The sequence below is a fragment of the Impatiens glandulifera genome, chromosome 6, assembly GCF_907164915.1.
Source record: "Impatiens glandulifera chromosome 6, dImpGla2.1, whole genome shotgun sequence".
NCBI classification, from domain to species: Eukaryota; Viridiplantae; Streptophyta; class Magnoliopsida; order Ericales; family Balsaminaceae; genus Impatiens; species Impatiens glandulifera.
The window spans coordinates 55,345,549-55,366,788 of NC_061867.1; the positions used below are offsets into that span (position 1 = coordinate 55,345,549).

At 29.4% G+C, this 21,240-nt stretch overlaps 1 protein-coding gene across 1 annotated transcript; it reads right to left on the reverse strand.

Moving 5' to 3' along the window:
- Positions 1-13,232: 13,232 nt before the first annotated feature.
- LOC124943942 (tabersonine-19-hydroxy-O-acetyltransferase-like) lies at positions 13,233-14,643 on the reverse strand. Its single transcript, XM_047484398.1, has 2 exons — positions 14,296-14,643; positions 13,233-14,207 (listed from the first exon to the last, which is right to left on the reverse strand). Exons 1-2 carry the CDS (start codon positions 14,641-14,643, stop codon positions 13,233-13,235), a joined length of 1,323 nt encoding a protein of 440 aa, XP_047340354.1.
- Positions 14,644-21,240: the final 6,597 nt, after the last annotated feature.

The window sequence follows — 21,240 nt, forward strand, 5'->3', positions numbered from 1 at the left end:
ACGTCGCAGGTTCTTTTTCTGAATGAATCTCTTCAGCCACATTTAATACATACGCAACAAAATCAGCCTATGCATATATTTGACGACGTCTAATTTCTCTACGAGGCATATTTTTAGCAATTAAATGTTGTGGAGGTGCTTCTGAGGAACTAGCATCATCCATAGAAACTAGAATAGGCCCTAGAGTTTGCTCTGGTGTAGGTTTCAACCCAATCTCAAGCTCCACCTCAATACTTGACTTCTGTTGATTTCTTTCGGAGGGAGTTGAAGACGGAGACCCCTGAAGCATGCTAGTCTCATCAAAAACAACATCTCTACTGATGACGACTTTACTAGTCTCAGGACACCACAACTTGTAATCCTTCACACCTTGTTTGAACCCTATGAACACACACTTCACCGAACGAGGCTCTAACTTCCCACTATCCACATGAGCATATGTAGGACATCCGAAAAATTTTTAAATCAGAATAACTAGCAGGAGAACCAGTCCATACCTTCTGTGAAGTTTTCTTATCAATAGTAGTCAAAGGAGAGCGATTAATGAGATGACATGCATACGCATCGGTCTCAGCCCAAAACGACATTGGTAGCCCAGCATTAAGGCGCATACAACACACCTTCTCCATCAAAGTCCGATTCATTCTCTCTGCAACTCCATTCTGTTGAGGATTATGTCGAACTGTATGATGCCTCACAATACCTTCAGTTCTACATAAAGTATTAAACTCATTAGAATAAATCTCCAAACCATTATCAGTTCGGAGATGCTTCACTTGCCTCCCTGTCTGCTTCTCAATCATGAACTTCCACTCTTTAAAGGTAGAAAACATGTCACTCTTTTGTTTCAAAAAGAATGCCTAAACCTTCCTGGAGAAATCATCTATAATAGTCAACATATAGAACGCACCACCTTTAGATGGTACTCTAGAAGGCCCCCACAAATCAGAATGAATGTAGTCTAGCGTCCCCTTCGTATTATGAATACCAACCGAAAACCTAACTCTTTTATGCTTACCAAAAACGCAGTATTCACAAAACTTCATCTTTGTAATACTCTGCACATTAAGAACATTAAGAAGCCCTCTCTTGTTCAATTCGACCATGCCATTCTCACTCATGTGACTCAAACGCATGTGCCATAATCTCGTAGCATCGGAATCAGACATAGATGAACTAGCGGCAACAGCATCACCTGTAATCGTAGAGCCTTGTAGAACATATAAACTTGCAGTTTTCCTGAGTCCCTTCATCACAACAAGAGACCCCTTGTTGACCTTCACAACTCCACCTTCACCGGTGTACCTACACCCTTTAGAATCAAGAGTACTTAATGATATCAGATTTCTCTTCATGTCAGGAAAGTGCCTTACATCTCCAAGTGTTCGAATAGTGCCATCAAACATCTTAACTCTAACCATACCAATACCAGCAATTCTGGAAGATGCATTATTACCCATCACAACAGTACCTCTAGAGACCACTTCATATGTTGAGAACTAGTCCCGATTAGGACACATATGAAACATGCATCCATAATCAAGAATCCATTCGCTGCTCTGTTTCGAATCAATATCTGACGCAACAAGGAGTTCTCCATCATTGTACTTTTTAGCAACAACAGCTTCGCCATATTTCTCTGGTTGATTGCTCTTATGATCCTCACCAACCCTCTTATTCTTATTCTGTAACTTATAACACTCAGCAACAATATGACCTTTCTTCTTGCAGTACCTACACGTCTTATCCCTCTTCTTGGATTTCGACCTGCCATGATTATTACTGCCATAATACATATCCTGCTGTCTGCCTTGTGCAACGAGGCCTTCAGCCATGTTATCTGAACCAACAACGAGTTTATGCATCTTCTCTTTCGAGAACAATGCATCATAAACCTCATCTAGAGTTAGAGTATCACGACTATAGAGAATAGTATCTCTAAAATTTGCATATGAAGGAGGTAGTGAACACAATAATATCAGACCTAAATCTTCTTCATCGTACTTAACCTCCATAGATTCCAAATCATAGACTACTTTTTTAAAAACAGTTAAGTGATTTTCTATAGACGTATCGTCAGACATCGTTGGGAATACAAGTGTTGCTTCAAGTGTAGTTTGTCAATCAAAGTTTTCGTCATACACAATTGCTCCAATCTCAGCTAGAGCGCAACAACTGAGTTTTCCTTCAAACAATCTTGAAGGATCTGATTCGATAGATGTAGATGAATCTGCGATAGAGCCTTACGATCCGCTTGTTGCTTTTCTTCATTAGTCCACAAAGACGACATCTTGTCAGCGCCAAATAGCGCATCGTCCAGATCCATCTGTGCCAAAATAGCTCGCATCTTCACTTGCCATAACGAAAATCTTGTGTTACGATCCAACAACGGAATTTCGTACTTCATAGTGGTCATGAACAAAAAATAAAACAAACAAACTTGGCTCTGATACTAATTTGTTAGAATCAAACCACAATAAACGATAATAAAGGTGAAAAGGAAAAACAAACACCAATAATTACGTGGAAAACCCTTACGGGTGAAAAATCACGGGCAGAAGAGAAGGTTTCACTATATCGAAGATTATACAAATTTTGGTGGACAAGATAAAACAGAATGAGAGAAAAGATGACTGTATTCTCTATATATTGTCTAACCCTAAAATACGATGTAAATTAAAAGGGGTCAGACTCATTAAGAATACAAGTCCATATAGTGCGGGCAAAGCCCGCTGGCCCAACAAGAATTCGGGCCACAAACTCTAATAGTGTACTATCAAATGATTCGTAGAATATAAAGATTCTTTCATAAACTTCGTGTATTCATTCTAGAGTATTTTCAATTTTTTATTTATTGTAAATTTGATGTTATTTTTCAAATATATTCATATTTTTTACAAGATATATTTTTAACCATGATTATATTAATTAGTAATTGAAATTGGTTTCAAACTTAAAATTATTTAAGTCCCACATATCTTTTCCAAATTCTCTTTTGAATATGAGAAATATGAGGTGGACAAATATTTTGGAGTTCAAAATTGTTGTTCTTCCGTCAATATATTTTGATATGTCACTAGATGATATAAAATTTGTTTGGACCCGATTATCACTAAAATATAATGTAAGATAACTAGTTGGAAAACAAAATAATCTCGTAAGGGATCAACTAATCCTCATTCGAGAGTGTTGTCTTCTAAGTCCATATATATATATATAATGTTTTTATTCATTCTCCCAAAAACTTTGACGGTGAAAATGAAAAGATTAATATGTAAATTTATTTGGAGATCTTATAACTCATTGTTTTGTCATGTAGTTAGATGAGATAATGTTAAATTTTTTTAAAGATCAAAGATGTTCGAGATCTTGTTTCCTTTAATAAGGCTTTTATATCGAAATGATGTAGTAGATTTGCAACAAAGCCAAATAATCTATGGGCATCAATGATAAAATATAAGTATGGTCAAAATTGGTCTGGTTGGTTCACTAAAATATAAAATTATTCAACGGGGTGTAGCATTTATAAGGTAATTTATTTTATGTGGAAAAGTTTCGCGAGTAGTCTAGATTTATTGTGGGGATAGATCTTCGATCAGTCTTTGGGACGGTATTTGGTGTAACGTTAAAAGTCTAGTTGCAACGTATCCTTAATTTGTTTCCATTGTTATATGTAAAAATGTCAAAAGTAAGGATATTTTGATCCTCGATCTACTAGTTTTACTAGCCGAATTAGATATAAAAGAAGATTAAACATTATAGAGAGTTTTCTCATCATCAAGTTTTACATTTGATATGACGCAAACAAGTGTCCACATCTGAACAAGACGTTATGCGTTGAAAAAATATGGATAGTTTCCATGTGGGCATTGCTACATATAATTTTTGTTGGGAGAAAGTTTGAGAGTTAATGATTTCTTCCAAGATCTCGTTCTTTAGATGGAATGCTATTCACGGTGGAATTTTTACAAATGATATGTGCATGAAAAAAAGTAGTATTATGTTATGTCGGTGTCGTATGTGTCACGAAGAGGTTGAATCGGTAACTCACTTACTTTTGCATTGTTTAGGGGCGACTATTATTTGGAGTCTTTTGTGATGTATTATTACGATTCACTAGGTGATGTCCGAGTCTTTACATATTTGCTAAGAAATTTGGATTGATGCGGCTCATATGGTAGGCATACATATTTGGGTTACCATCCCAATTATTTTTTAGTGGACTATCTGGTTTGAGAAAAATAATTGAACATTCAATAACCGTAGTCGTCTGATTAATATCATGATGTTATTAATATGACGCTTTTTAAAATTAGTTTCGAAAAGTCGGTGGAGTTAGTTAGGGAGTTAATTGTTCTTTTTGAGAACCTAACTAATTGGGTAACGTGGTTCATTATATTATCTACGTTTTATATAATTTTATTTTCTAATTTCATGATTTTTCGTTATGCTTAATCAATATTTATCATTTTTAATATACATTAACTATTTAAAAAATGTTAAATCAAAATTTAGAACCCAAGATTAAATATGATTTATTCGCACACTATTATTAGAATTTTAGTCCAATAAAATTAACAATAAATGTCTATAAACAAAATTTTTAAATATATAATCTCACATTAATGGTTTTGAGTAATTAATTTTAAACTTTAATTCGTATTTAGATATCATTAATTCATAGCTAGCACGAATCCGGTGAATTTGTACGAATATGAATATATACAAAATATTGTTTATCTATAAATATTTTAGATAAAATTAATATTATTCAAATCTAATTAATTTAAAATTGGTTTTAGTTTGTAAAAATTAAGTTTAATCTTAAACTTAATGTTAATATATATTATCCCATCGGCACCCCACTTAACCCCTTAATTGACTGACATCTTGTGACTCATATTTTTTCATATATCCATTTTTTATCCCCTCGGCAAACCACCCACAAATCTTAGTCGACCTCAATTGATGACACATCTCTTATCTCTCGTCAAACTCAACCACTAACTCCTATTTGACCCTCAACTTGTGACTGACACATATTCATATGCCTCTTTATCCTCTCGGCAAACCATCAACTAACCATAATCTTGTGACTCCCACTTTTTCATGTCTCTTTATCCCTCGACAAACCACTCACCAATCTTAGTTGACCTCTATTTTACTCTCACTTCAATAAATCAAAAACCAATCTCAATTGATCATAGAACTCTTATCCAACGTCAAACTAACCACTAACCACCATCCGACCTTCATCTCGTGACCTCACACTTTCAAATGCTCATCAAACTAGCCACTAATTCCGACCTTAGACTCGACAAACCCCCATCACCCGACCTCCATCTCGTGAACTTACACTTTCAAATACTCGCTAAACCAACCACTAATTCTGACCTCTCACACTCGACACACTACCCACCACCCTACCTTCACTTTCAAATGCTCGCCAAACCAAACACTAATTCCGACCTCACACTCGGCAAACTACCCACCACACGACCTCTATCTCTTGACCTCACACTTTCAAATGTTCGCTAAACCAATCACTAATTCCGACCTCACACTCGACAAATCACCCACCACCTGACCTCTATCTTGTGCCCTCACAATTTCAAATGCTTGCCAAACTAACAATTAATTCCGACCTCGTATCCTTTGTTTAAAAGTTGCACCACCATATAGTATAATCAAGAATGCATTCTTGAAAAATTAAATTTGCATGTTTTGGGATTCAAACCTTGGTCTTAAACATGAAATATGAACACTTTAACCGCTAGACCACTTAAGATTTTTGAAATAATTTTATTATTTTGTGTATGTATATATATTTTGTATTTAATATTTATTACAAATTAGTTAATTTTTATATTAATCAAAATAGTATTTATATTAATAAAGAAAATATTATATATATATATATATATATATATGTATGTATATATGTATATGATGAGAGAAAAAATATATATAAAAGATAAAATGTATTTATATAAAATTAATGATGAAAAATAATATATATATATATATATATATATATATATATATTGGAAAAAAATGTATAATAAAAGTTGTCTCGTATTCTTTGTTTAAAAGTTGCGCCATCATATATAATAGTCAAAAATGCATTTTTGAAAATCTAAATTTTCATGTTCGAAATTCAAACCCTGGTCTTAAACATGAAATATGAACATTTTAACCGCTAGACCACTTAAGATTGTTGAAATAACTTTATTATTTTATGGTATATAGTTGAATTTAAACATCATTTTATATATATATATATTAATTAGGAGAGAGAAAATAATTATTAATAAAAAGAATTGATAACGTGGATTATTGTGGTGTTTTGTTGACTTTAAACATCATTAATAATTATGTTTAAAATTATATAGAGAGATAAATAAGGTGACATTCTCATTTATAAGTTTAGAAAAAAGTTAAAATATGTTGAAAATACATTTCCTTTGCTCCTCTAATGATTTTTCTAACATTAGAAAGTGTTATGTTTCTATTTTCACCACTCAAATTTTAGTTGGTGTTGTGTTTTGTTTGATTCAACATTTTATTTAGCTAGATAAAAAAATTTATTCTAAATTTTGTGATCCAAATAATACTATCAATTTTTGGTAAGTCAATTGGTTATCAATCTTTGGTAAGTCAATTGGTGCCCATACATTCAATTGTGTTTGTAATTTTTTATAAGTTCATACATGTCCCCTTTTTAGCAACAAAGTAGACAAAAGTATCAGATCTAGGATTGTTTTTCATATTTTTAATAATGAATTATTTGATATCATATTTCATATGAAGACTATATTACAAGTATTCTCTCATAATTTATACAAATTTCTTATTTTTCGACATATATGTAGATTGTCAATTATTATTTGACATAACTTTTTTCGGCATTGTTTAACAACAATCGACAAAAAATAATTTCAATTTTAGCTCATAATATTTGGCATAAACAATTTCGACACCATTTAATTGGTTCGTTCGACTTGATATACTTCAATACTCATTGTGTAGGAACTCATATGAGTTTGATCATGGTTAGATATTCTTTGTTGAGAATTTTAATTTTGAAAATTGTTTTACTATAATTTAATATATTGATCGTCAATTTTTTTTAAATGTAACTCCTAGTTGTTTAATTGAGAATTAATTCATTATAAAAAAAATAAAGTAATTCATCTTTTAAAATAATTAATTTTAAATGCAAATCGATTGATGTTTCTTGTACAAGAATTTTAGAAAAATAAATTTAATGGCTCATAATTAATTAAAATTATAATCTAGTGTCATTAAAAATAAAGTCTTCCCAAATAAAATAAATGAATATCAACATACTAATAATTAATGTCATTTTATTATTAACATCACATCAAATGAATAATCAAAACTATTTTTATTTAATATCTATAGATGTTTTAATTTAACGACTAACAATTTATTCATACTATTTGATGGACTATTTGACTTGAAAAGAAATATAGGACGTTCAGTGATCATGCTCGACCAATGCGTTTACTGCACAATATTATTATTATGACGATACAGGAGATCTCTTCTAAAAAAATTGATGGAGATGGTCGGCGAACTTAGTGACCTTCTTTAGTATCTTTAAGCTTGTTAATGTTAGATTTTATGTTATGTTTGTTTGTTGGTGATCATTTTTTTTGTTTAAATTTCATTGTTACTCTCAAATGTTTAATCTCGTTGTGTTTTGGGTGTGTTGGATAATTAAGTGAACACTAATGTTTTTATATTGTTTTTGTCTTTATGTTTAAACGGTTATCATTTATATCATATCGTATGAATATTAAAAATAACAAATTATTCATATTATATAATAACATAATTTATATTGAGGGCCGATTAAAATTTTTTTTAACAAACAAACCACAAATTCACTAAGGTAGTTCAAGTATGGATCACGCTAATTTCTTACTTTTATAAAATAAAATTAATAAATCGCAAAAATTATATTAATTAAAATCTTATCAAACTTAAAGAAGTGATCTGAATTCGAAAATAGTTTTAAAAAATCAATATTTTCTTCATTTTAATTGTCAAATTAATATTTTTAAACCTTATAATTTCATCTTTTAATGATTAACAAATTATACCTAATATATAAATCAAATTAACAAAGAATATTATTTATAATGAATATATGAGACCACTTTATGATTAACCAATCAACTTAGTTATGTTTATTAAAAATTAAAATATTAAAATTTTACTTTTAAAATAGACCCTTAATAAAAAGATAATAAAGTAAACATTAATATATATATATATATATATTCAATTTGCTAAACAAAAATATAATTGATGCATGGAAAATAAAAATTAAAATGTTAAAATTTTACTTTTAAAATAGACCCTTAATAAAAAGATAATAAAGTAGTATATATATATATATATATATATATATATATATATATATATATATATATATATATATATATATATATATATATATATATATATATATATATATATATATTCAATTTGCTAAACAAAAATATAATTGATGCATGGAAAATGGAAATGAACGTAGATGCACAAACTAGGTCAGCACTAGCAATCGAATAATCTTTTTTTCATCCATACAAAATGTAAGTTATACTCCATACTCCAAATGTCATTTCATTTTGTTGCACCTATATGGTTTTTAACATGTTCTTTATATTTCATAGGACATCTTTGAATGTGAAGACAGTTTATATAATGATTCATTATCCCATGAAGTTAAGGCATTCAATATTACGCTTTAAGACCTCGATCAAGACCTTGTAAGGATTAAAAATTCTTTGTCATGTTTTATTAATTGCATTATCATGTTGTTTAAACTGCATCGTCATGCTTTATTAACTAAGTTGCGATGTTGTTTGTGTGCATATTTTTGTGCCTCTATGTGCATGTTCTTATTTCTACTTCCCGTATACAAAAAAATAAACAACAAATTGAAATAATTGACATTAAGACAGTCCCCGAGAACAAATTTCGCCTGATTCTAACCATATTGAAGAAGCTAATAGATTTTTTGAAGTTCATAGGATCTCACATTGCTGATATGCTCTCCACGTACAAGATGAAGATGATAACTATACCATGGCAATATAATACCATCTATAAGGGTGAGGCAAATAATTGGCAGTGTGGCATCACGTTTGTAAATTCGAAGAAAAAGCTTCATTGGTTGAGTAATCATTATATTAAGAGAATCTTGCACTCAAATAACAACAATATTAAATTGTCTTGATTGTCATGTTTATAATACTTCATTGTGTTGCTATTAATATTTGATTGTCATGTTTATGATATTGTTATTAATACTTGAAAATGTCATGTTATAAATATTACATTGTCATGTTTTAAATATTTTTTTACTACCGCGTTGTCATGTTTTTAATATTGTGTTGTCATGTTTTTACTACTATATTGTCATGTTTTTAATATTGCGTTGTCATATTTTTACTATTGTGTTGTCATGTTTTTAATAATGTGTTGTCACATTTTTACTATTATATTGTCATGATTTTAATATTGTGTTTTCATGTTATTAATATTGCGTTGTCATGTATTTTTATAACTGTGTTGTTATGTTATTAATATTGCGTTGTCATATTTTTAATACTGTATTATCATATTTTTAATATTGCGTTGTCATTGTAACCACTAAAAATCTACACTCCAATTTAAAATATTAAAATAATTATTTTGAATTATTTTTAAATAAATAAGATCAAAATAATTAACCACATGGTCAAAACCTATTTAAAACAATTAATTATGATTAATTATTATGTTAATTAATCAAATTAATTAAGAGTTAAGGCAAAAATCAAAAAATAAATTATTTGGGATAAATGTTGTACCCATAATGTCTCAAAATAATTTTAGAAAAATTAAAGGACAAAAATAAATAATTTTGATGAATTTTTGTATCCATTTAATCTAAAGAGAATTATTTATAAATCCTAAAAATATAAAATAAAATAAATTGGTAAAATATTTTTTATATTTATTTTAATATTTGTGTATTTGAAAAGATCAAAATTAAAGCCAAAAGGATGAAAGAAAAATCAGTTTCAAATAATCTCTTAAGGTTTTAATAAAAATAAATAAATCAATAATCCAGTGTAGTCGAAATCTGGAAGATTCGCTGAACAGGATTTATGGCCATCGTATAAGCGTTGGATTTTCATCTAGCGCCCAAGAACATCCCACGTAACCGGTTTTATCCGGAGAAATGTGCGCCCGGGCTGCAGGGGATCAGCTAACACGAACGTTAGCTTCGTTCCTCCAAACACTGACGGAACGCAAACGCAACGCTGTAAAGCACTCAAAACGACGTTCTTTTGAGCGCCACCTTTGTCTCCAACGCGAACGCCGTCTAGATAAACCTGAACAACCTTGGATGATTTCTCCTTTTTGGAACTTCCTCCATAGTCTACCATTTCGGCTCATTTAAAGCCTGAAACGATCATCCTATGATGGTGATCATTTCTCCATACCAATATAGAAGCCTCAAATCGAAGAAAATCAAAATGCGCCATTAAAGCTTCAGAACTTCAAAATTTTTGAATTTTCCGTTTTAGGCATTAAAACTTGGATCTGTGCATTCAAAAAGCTTTCCTAAAGATCAAAGAGTGTTCTTCAATCCTGGGTAAGGTTACAATCAACTTCTAATTCATACTTATAGTTTGAATTTGAAATTTGTATATTTCAAATTGCATAAACTTGTATACTTGTTGTTTATGATGTTTTATGGTTGAGAATTCATCCATAGATGATCTATAAACTATCTGGATATGATAGAACCGATCAATCGATCTAAATAACAAAAACTCAAATTTGAATTTCAAAAATTAAAAAATCGGGTTTGTTGTTTTTGGGTTAATTCGATTGAATCACAGCCCTGAAAGCTTCCCAACATGATTGTAAACATGTTGGACATTAATTTGAATCGTGTTTGATCCATCCCGATCATGTTTGATCAATATCAAAATTTTCAAAATAAATAAAAATTTTGAGTTCTTAATTTGGTCAAAACGAACAGCCAATGTTCTTGTTTTGGTACCAATCAAGTATATATAGTATAATGAATTTGTTGGATAACTCTTTACACTTCAAAATAGCCTTAAAATCAAAAACCCGATTTTTTGATCATAAAATGTTTTGAACAAATTGATCATCATCTAGGTCGATCCATACCTTAAAATGATGATCAACATGTTACTGGAAGTTTTGTGAAGTTACCCAAGTTCTTAGATCAAAGAATTAGAGCTAAACAAACTAATTTTAAAAAAAACATGCACTTGTGTTCTTGATGACTAAGGCTTGTGAGCCTATGACCGAGAGATCTGACCGAGGATCCTCGGTCTAGACCGAAACCAAGGACCGATAAAAACAAGCTAGGACCGAGACCTATGACCAATGTGCTTGAGTTAGGATCGAGGCCTATGATCGATGTTCTTGAGCTAAGACCGATGAATTCGACCGAGGATTCTCACCTAGGACTGAGAGGCCCGACCTAGGACCGATAAAGTTCGGACCTAAGACCGATAAAGTCCGAACCTAGGATCGAAAGGTCTGACTTGGGACCAAGACTCTCATGACTCATGAACAAAAAATCCAAACCTGAGATCGAGACTCCCAGGACCTAGGACCGAGAGGTCTAACCTTGGGATAGAGTCAAAAAATGAGGAACTTAGCCTAGAGCTAGCCCCGAACCGAGAGGTTTATACACCTCGAACGAGAAACATAGCCCCAGGCTAGTCCAGGACCGATAATTTTTTACACCTAGACTAGTAAGACCAGCTAAGGCCGAGAGTCCTTAGCACCTCGACCGAGAGCTCCCGAGTCCAGATCGACGGTCTCCGGACCCAGACCGATAAAATTGAACCCAAACCCTAGGACTCCAGTCCTATGACTTGTTTAGTTCCACTTTTCAAAATCCAAAATTATTATTTTTTTTTTTTTGTAATTTTTAGACTCTAAATCTAAAAATCCCGAAAAATTAGAAAACAAATTAGGTCACGACTATACAAGGTTATGATCACTTGGTTTTGTGTGAAAATTATAAAAAATTTAAAACATTTTTTAAGTACAATATTAATTTCTATAAGACGATGTTTATAATATATTTAATTATATTTATATATTAAAAAAACTAATAACGTTATTTTATTAAACAAAATTTCCTTTAACTTCATTTGTTTTTTTAACAAAGTAGTGTAATTAATACCCCTAAACAATGTTGTTAATTAAAACCTAACTTCATTTAATTGTATTTTAAAAATAATTATATCTTCTTAGTTGTAAGTCTTAAGTAAGTTATGAACCGAAGTTTCTATTTTTTCTTTTATGAAATTTTATTTTTTAAAACAGATTAATATAACATTTTATTAACAAATAACATTACTTAAGATTAAATTGAATTGATAAAAAACAAATTTCAAACATAATAATATCAAGTTATTATGCTTTATTTTTCTGCAGGTACTTTCATATCATATTATTAGAAAAACAAAGAAAATTTGTCTAATTTTTTCTTTTAAATTGCTACAAATTTAGCTTAACCATCCGTCATTTACTTAGATTCATTTGAAAATATATTAATTAAAGGTCCAAAAGAACAGAGTTTAAGCTTTGGAGAGGGCTTGGTTTAAAGTGATGCTTTGGACTAAGGGATTAAATTAATGTTATGCTCGGCTTTATTATTATTTTGGGCAGAGAAATATAGGGAAAAAATTAAAGAAATAAGTTGGGACTTGAAAACAGTGCACTTGAAATCATCGGGTAATTATATTTGCTTTAAAAACACTAATGTTTTAGCATATGGTGCCGGGCAAGATAAATTCGTAAAATCAAAAGTTTATTTAAAATTGTAAAAAAAATTATTAAAAATTAATAAGGTTTCTCATAATGAATTATTGAGTCTCAAAAACATCAATTTGTCTTAACAGAAATAATAAGAAAAATGCCACTGTTGGAATCTTCTACATTCCAATGACCTAATTACTTAGGTTAAAACATATTTTCAATCTCCATTGTAATTAGTATTACATTTATCTATGAATAGTCGAATCCCATGATTTTATTAGGAATTTAGATTAGATAACACAAGTTGCATCATACCCAAATTCTAAAATACATCAACATAAAACCCAAATTATAAAAACATGATTAAAACAAACAAGAATCTCCAAAACAATTAATCATCCATAAGCAATGGAGTGATCACAAAAAGAAATGATATTAGGGTTCTTCTCAAACTTCTCCATTGTCTCCACATTTAGCCCAATCAGTGCATCAATTCCTCCATCCGGTCCATCAATTAATAAAATGTCTGATAAAGCAGCATGTCTTAAACAAGTCATCCAAACCGGCCTGCCTAGTCCCAAATCAACCTCATAAAAAGGAAACCAACACCAACTTATCATTATAGTCATATTCATTTTAGACAAAGAAGAAAACACTTTCGAAAATGGTTCATGTAATGGCACCCCTTTCTTCTTAGCATATTCTTCATCCACTTTCCCAATCGCCTCCTTTATCAGACCCAAAACCACTCCAAGAGTAACACCACCCACACTATTCGCAACCGCCACTGATTTTATTACGTTCCCTAATGTGTTATCGGGCAGAGGTGGAGACATTTTTTTACGAATGTTTACTGGCAATGCAAGCACGTGATTCGTTGGCGGTTCGGATGAAGAATTCATTACGGCGTGCCAAATGAGAGCCATCATAGATGTTACTCTCGTTGGAACGATGTCCACTCCTTCTACTTTCGACAACTCCGATTTCAGTCTTGTTAGACTTGAAGAATTGAAAACAAACTTTTTCATTATTATTTTCTCTTTTTTGAGGCTGCTTGATGGACGGGTAAATCCGGGAACGGAAGGCCATAACCTCGGAGCATCGAAAACAGGTCCGGTCAATTCTTTGAAACTCGTTTCGCCGGAGATTAAGATTTTTGCTGCCGCCGACCATAATTTCATGAAAGAGCATAAAGTGGCTGCGTCTGATATCTTGTGACAAATACAAACTCCGACGGCGATTTCACCTCCAGGAAATCGCGTTATTCTAATAGCTAGAATCACATCCTCCTCCTCTGATTTCAATCTATCATCATTCTCCTTACTAACTAGTTTATCAAGGAAATCTATATCTGGATTCTCTATTGCACCCTATTATAAAAGTTTGAAACAATAATCATCTATAACCCATATTAATTACCAAATCTTAAAACTAAAACTCAATATTATCAAAACTCACCAAAAAAACACCATCATCGCCGCCGACAATGACGGCGGTGGTAAACTCAGCGCCGGAGTCGTCGCAGTCAATCAAGTCATCCTCCGGCACGAACTTTCCGGCAAGAGGGTAGTAATGGGTCAAGGTTTCGGATAGTGAACTTTTAAGAACTTGAACAATTACATCATTAGTCTCGCCGGCGAGTGGACGATTGTAGAAGAAAACGACCCGGACGTAGCTGAGATTGAACATTTGATCGAGGGAAGAGATTTGGTAGGAGCGGAGATGAGAGGGAGTGGGTAATGATGGTTTTATCATCTCCTTTGAGATAATCTCGACTGTAGGAATCTTCTTTTTCGTTGCTGCCATTGATGAATGAATGAGAGAGACGAGGAAACCTAAAAATATACTGGTTCATATATAACCTTTGAATTCTTCATCAAACCAACCCCTTTTAAATTTATATTTTTTTTTATGAAAAAGGTTAAACTCAACAAAAATTTCATAAAAAAGAAAAATGTTTAGGCTCATTTTGGATAAAGAAATATATTCTGGTCCCGAAATAAGAGTTTTAAGACCCAAAATATGGGTTTCGAGGCATATCAGAGGGGTCAAAATTTTCCAAGTATAAAATATTATTATCTATATTATTAATTATATATTATAAAATATCTATTATAATATCATATTTTATTTATTCTTTTTATATTTAATTTTTTATAATATAATAATTATTTTCTCTCAATATTATATATAATAATAAAATTTTTTCTCAATATTATATAATAATATATTACTTATCTCTTTATTATATATAATATAACAATTTTTTCTCTCCATATTATATCTAATATAATAATTTTATTATTTTTTATCCTTAATATTAAACTCATTTTCTATTTATTATAATAACTTTTTCTCTCTATATTATATATAATAATATATTTTTTCTCTCAATATTATATAATAATATATTACTTATTTCTCTCTATTATATATAATATAATAATTTTTTCTCTCTCCATATTATATTTAATATAATAATTTTATTATTTTTTATCCTTAATATTAAACTTATTATTTTATTTATTGGGATAACTTTTTCTCTCCATATTATATATAATAATATATTTTTTCTCTCTATATTATATAATAATATATTATTTATTTCTCTCTCTATTATATATATTATATATAGTATAATAATTTTTTCTCTCTCCATATTATATCTAATATAATAATTTTATTATTTATTATTTTTAATATTAGACTCATTTTCTATTTATTGTTATGGTAGTCATTTTATATCACTAACTATAATTATATTATTTATAATTTAGTCGCTTTGCATCTTTAATAATTTATTTTTTTATATCATAAATTCAACCTTAATTATAAAAATATTTTTTTAGGTTACATTTTAATGTTCTTAAATTATTATTTTTATTTATTATTATTTAATGTTTATCTTTATAATCTCTTTTCATTTTAAAATATTTTTCATATTTTTTCATTATAAAGACATCGTACACACTATATCACTAATGGATTAATTAATTATGATATCAACTAAAGAAAAGTGTTTACAATTAGGGTATAATGACTTAAATAAAAATTTTGTTTCAAAAAATATAAGGAGTATTTTTTTTTAATCAAATACTAGTAATTAATTGATAAATTATTATAGTATATTTTTTGTTTACAACTTATTATATTAATATATTTTTTGAAATATTTTTTTTTACTAATTAATATTGTTATATATTTAATTTGTATATTTAATATTTTTTTTTATAAAATATATAATTATTAAATTTATTTTAATTTTATAGGGCCACCAAATTTGAATTTGCACGAGAACTCCAACTTTGTTGCCGGCCTTACAAATTCTTGTTGCATTAATGAACTGAAATTCTTGTTGTATTTACCATCTCTATTTTCATATAACTCTTTTTTTATATAAGCCTTTTATACAAAAATTTATTTAGATTACTATTAACTTAATTATATTGATTTAAATTTTAAAATTTCTAAATATTTATTTTGAAATAGAATAAACATTATCTTTATATTTCATAATCAAACAAGTTCATGCGGACCCGGCCGTGACCATTTATTATTTTGACTTATGGACATTTACATGTATACGTGTTCTTAAATAAAGAAAAATTTATGCCACATCATATATAAAAAAGACAAAATATCTTTATTATAAAAAAAAATGTTCAAGCGGTAATTTTTGTCTTTAATACGTGTTTTATTTTTGGGTTTAGAAGTATTTTAAGAATATTTATTTAAATTTAAAAAATTAAAAAAAAGCACTTAATCATACAAAACTTATTTTCTTGAGTTTTATCAAAAATATGCTTGTCAGATAAAATAAATGAAGATAATCATCCAACTTAATTATTGTTAACATATTTATTAGTATCGCAACAAATGATATAAACATTCTTTCATAATTTTTATTTTTTCTTTAAAAATGGTTAATATTTTTTAATTAAAATCTCAAAGGTGGAAGATCAATGATCAAGATAAACCCTAGTTATGATTAAATGATTACAATTAAAACACTTAAAAAAATTAATTAGTAAAGTAACATTCGCAAAAACAAACAACATATATTATAAACAAAAAAATACAATCAAAAACAGATCCTAACTACCGCAATCAGGTGTTTATTTTCATATAAATCTGTCGCGTCGTAAGGCCTTCTTCCCCTTCTCCTTCCTCTTACGATTGAATTGAAGAAGATGATAAGGTTTTCTTATTCACATGGTGTAATATTTCTTTTACGAACCCGTGCTAATCTTATAGAAAGAGTTTTCAGGACTTCAATGTTCTTATACTCTACTTGAATTTTAAGATTCTTACTTTTGTTTCTTTCAGCATTGGCTTTGGTATCTTCTGCATAAGCCTTAGTATGATCTGTTTCAACTTGATTAATCTGAGTATCTTCCATTATAATTTTCTCTATTAAAGCTTGACTTGTTTGAGAATTAACTTTCTTCTTCTTCCTCAACCTCTGTTTCATTACGATCTGTATTCTTCCATAAACTTTATAAGTACTTTTAATTTTTTATTTATTATAAATTTGATATTATTTTCCACACATATTTATTTGTTTTAAGCATTCCTCTCTTTTGAAATTGTTTTCTAAAAGTAAAATTGAAAATACATCCATTCTAAGGCCCTTCTTGGATTTTCTAAATTTTGAGCGTGTCATTGTTTCTCTTTTCATCCCTCATATTTGAGTTAGTGTTATGTTTGGTTCGATTTAACTTCTTATTTAGTTGGATAAATTTTTATACCGGATTTATATGATTTGAATAATACTATTAATCTTTGTGATGGGTTTTGTTCTCCTAGTTGGCGAGACCCGACTTGGTGTGAGCTTTGTTTAGGCCCACGTTATATAATGTGAAAAGACATTATTTTTTCATCTAGGTTATTTTGGTTTTGAGAACAGAACAAGAGAGATGGTAGAGCAAAATAGATTTAAGGGTTTGAAGTAGCAATTGAAATTTTGTTTTGTTTGTCTTGTTGGTTACTACAAATAAAATGACTTTCGGCGACGCTTAAAAAGACTTCTGCCAACCTTTAAAAGCGTCGCCAAAAACATTACCGACACTTATTCTTGCGTCGCCAGAAGCAGGGTGGGGGAAGGTTTTACCACGCTTATTTAAGCGTCGGTACAAGCGTTGCCGAAAGGCGAAAGTTTTAACAACGCTTATTTAAGCGTTGGCAACATTAAAAAACGTCGCTAAAAGTCTATTTTATTTTTAAACTATTTTTTTAAAATTTGTTTTTTTTCTATTTTCATTTTAGATGTTATTTTTTTTTATCTCTACTATTATAATATTTACCGTTCATCTCTCAAATACCTGATGAACATAACCCTTAACCCTTAGGGTGGATCCATATTCCAGCACATTATAACCTTAAAAACACTTCAGAAACTAATGAACTTTCTCATATTTTATATACCAAAAACTTCTTCTTTTTCTCCGATGTGGAATAAATGTCATATTAACACTTCAGAAACTAATGAACTCTCTCATATTTTACTTTTCATTTAATTAAATTTAAATAATAATTAAATAAAAAGACATATATTAATAATACTATAAAAAGTTTAAAAATTATGTTATATAAAAAATATTAATTAAATTTTAATGTTAACAAAATTTTAAGTCAAATTTAATTTTAAAAAAATTAAAATAAAATATTTACAAAGTTTAAAAATAAAACATAAAAATTATTAAAATTTAGAATATTTAAATTATAAGATTTTAACAAAGTTACAAAGTTGGTATATAAAAAAAATAAAGGTGGTGGTATAGATATAAAGGTTGGGAAAAGTTTTTTTCTTTTAATTATTACCCACGCTTAATATGGGTTGGCATATAAGGGTCGCTGAAAGTATGTTTTGTTGTAGTGTTATTTTTGGGGCTACATTCTGAACGATAAACATTTGTATTATGAGGCTTCTAAGTTAGTCCAACAGAAAACCAATATTGCAGAATTTGTATGGTTGATTGATCTTGCTCTTTCTTGTTCTTAGTTGTTATTGTTAAGATTTTTGTGTGATATTGATATAATTGATTAGACTCTAGTTTGGTTATATTTAGATTAAACACTAACTTGTAACTGTGTTCATGATAGTGGAATGTTAAGTGGTTTGTTCATGTCACGGGGTTTTTACTCTCGATTAGAAGAGAGGTTTTTCCACGCTTAAAACTTGTCTTGCATTGTCGATTTAATTTCATTATATTTTTTTCATCTCTTATACTCAATTAATTGGGAAGTGTTATGTTTTAAAGAATATATTTTCCCATAAAAGTGGTATTAGAGCTGGTTATATTTGAGTATAAGGATGAACACTAACACATCCAGAGTTGTGAGCTTTAATAGCTCTAATAATAATAATTAAAAGGCTAAAATAGAAGATTCGATGTATGTGAAAATTTCATTTACTAGTATTCTCTTTAGTTAAGCCTACATAAAAAAGTGTGAATGATTGATTTTTTTTGCATAGACAAATATGTGGTTATATTCGTCAATGAGTTTATGACAATATTTTGAACCATGTGATCTCTATTACTGATGCTCTTATTCTTTGGACTAAACATGATGAATTATATGAGAGAAAGACATTTAATAACAAATTATTTTTGATAAAACAAATGATGTTCTTAAGGTATCAAGTGGTTTCTCCGATCATTGACCATTTGAATACTTTGTGAGAATTATTAATCAATTAGAGGGGATGAAATTCATATTTGATGACGAGATACCAGGCTTATGCCTACTTGATACTCTGTCTAACTCATGGGAGACTTTTAGAATAATTTTGTCCAATTATGCATCGAATAGTGTTCTCTCAATGAATTTAATAAAAAAAAATAGTGTATTGAATGAAGTGATGAGATGAAAGACACAATATTGTTTTTTATAATCTGAGGTCTTGATTATAGAATGTAGGGGGGAAGTAAATGACGAGATATAAGTAATTGTAGCAAATCTCGTGGCGCTTCTAATAAGTGGGCAAATGTTAAGTGTCATTATCGTGACCTAAAGGACCATATCAAGAAAAAATGTTTTGAATTAAAGAAGGAGAACAAGAAGAAAAATTAGAACACAATCACTATTTTCAACCACAAAGAAGATAAAAAGAATGATGATGTTGTTATTGTTTTTTATAATGATGTTGAGAATGTTAATGTGTTTTGTGATGAGATAGATTGGATTGAGAACAATGGTGCTTCTACTCATGCTACTTCACGACGAGATTTTTTCTCAACATATGAGATTGGTGATTTTGATATTGCTCGTAAGGCACTAGTGGAAAATGAGGTTTTGGTAACGAATGTTAGCAACAACGCTATAATGCCCTTACTAAAAGTTTTTATCAGTAACGGTATAATATATCCGTTACTGATATCAAGATATCAGTAATGGCCATTTGAAACCGTTACTGATAAATATTTTCAGTAACGATCATAAGGAATAATCGTTACAAACACTAGTGCTTTTATTCTTCTTTTTCGAGATGAGAATATCAGTAACAGTTTTAAGGATAACTATTACTGATATACATTCATTTTAAATATTTCACAAGAGGTATCAGTAACGGTTTTCGAAATTTCTTACTGATACATACATTTGTAACAGTTATATTAAAACTGTTACTTATATCTCTTATGTCATTTCGTCTTCACAAGGGGTATTTTTGTATTATTTACTAATTAATTTGTTATAAAACTCTTAATTGATTTAAGAATTAAAATTAAATGATACAATAAAAAAAAGAAGGCAATAAGTAATAAGACTAGATAATTCGATAAAAAAAAATAATGACTTGAATAATAATTTGGGTTTAGGGTTTAGAATAATTCAAATTGACAATTAGGATATATTGTATATTTGTTTTATATTCATAGGATTGCATGTAGGTTTTTGCTTTACGAAGTTAATATTTTATTGGACTTTACAAATTTGATATGTTTTTTTTGGGCATTTCTAATAATATACAGTCTTAGTCGTGTTTTTGGAAAAAAATAAATTCCGGAGTATAAGCCCTGATTAGCCAGGACGAATTTGGTATAAAACCAATAGACCACACTTGTTACAATTTCTAGTTTAGTTGTTAAACTTTCAACTTATATTTTGTGAACAATTAATCATAACATGTTTCTCCACAATTTGGGGTAGTTTGGTGAGGTTTCTCGTAATGAATTCTTGAGAATTTCAAATACATCAATTTGTCTTAACAAAAATAACCAGCAAAATTTCACAGCTGGAATCTTCTACATTCCAATGACCTAATTACTTATGTCAAAACATTTTTTCTATCTCCATTGTAATTAGTAGTACATTTATCTATGAATAGTTGAATACCATGATTTTATTAGGAATTTAGATTAGATAACACAAGTTGCATCAAACCCAAATTGTAAAAACATG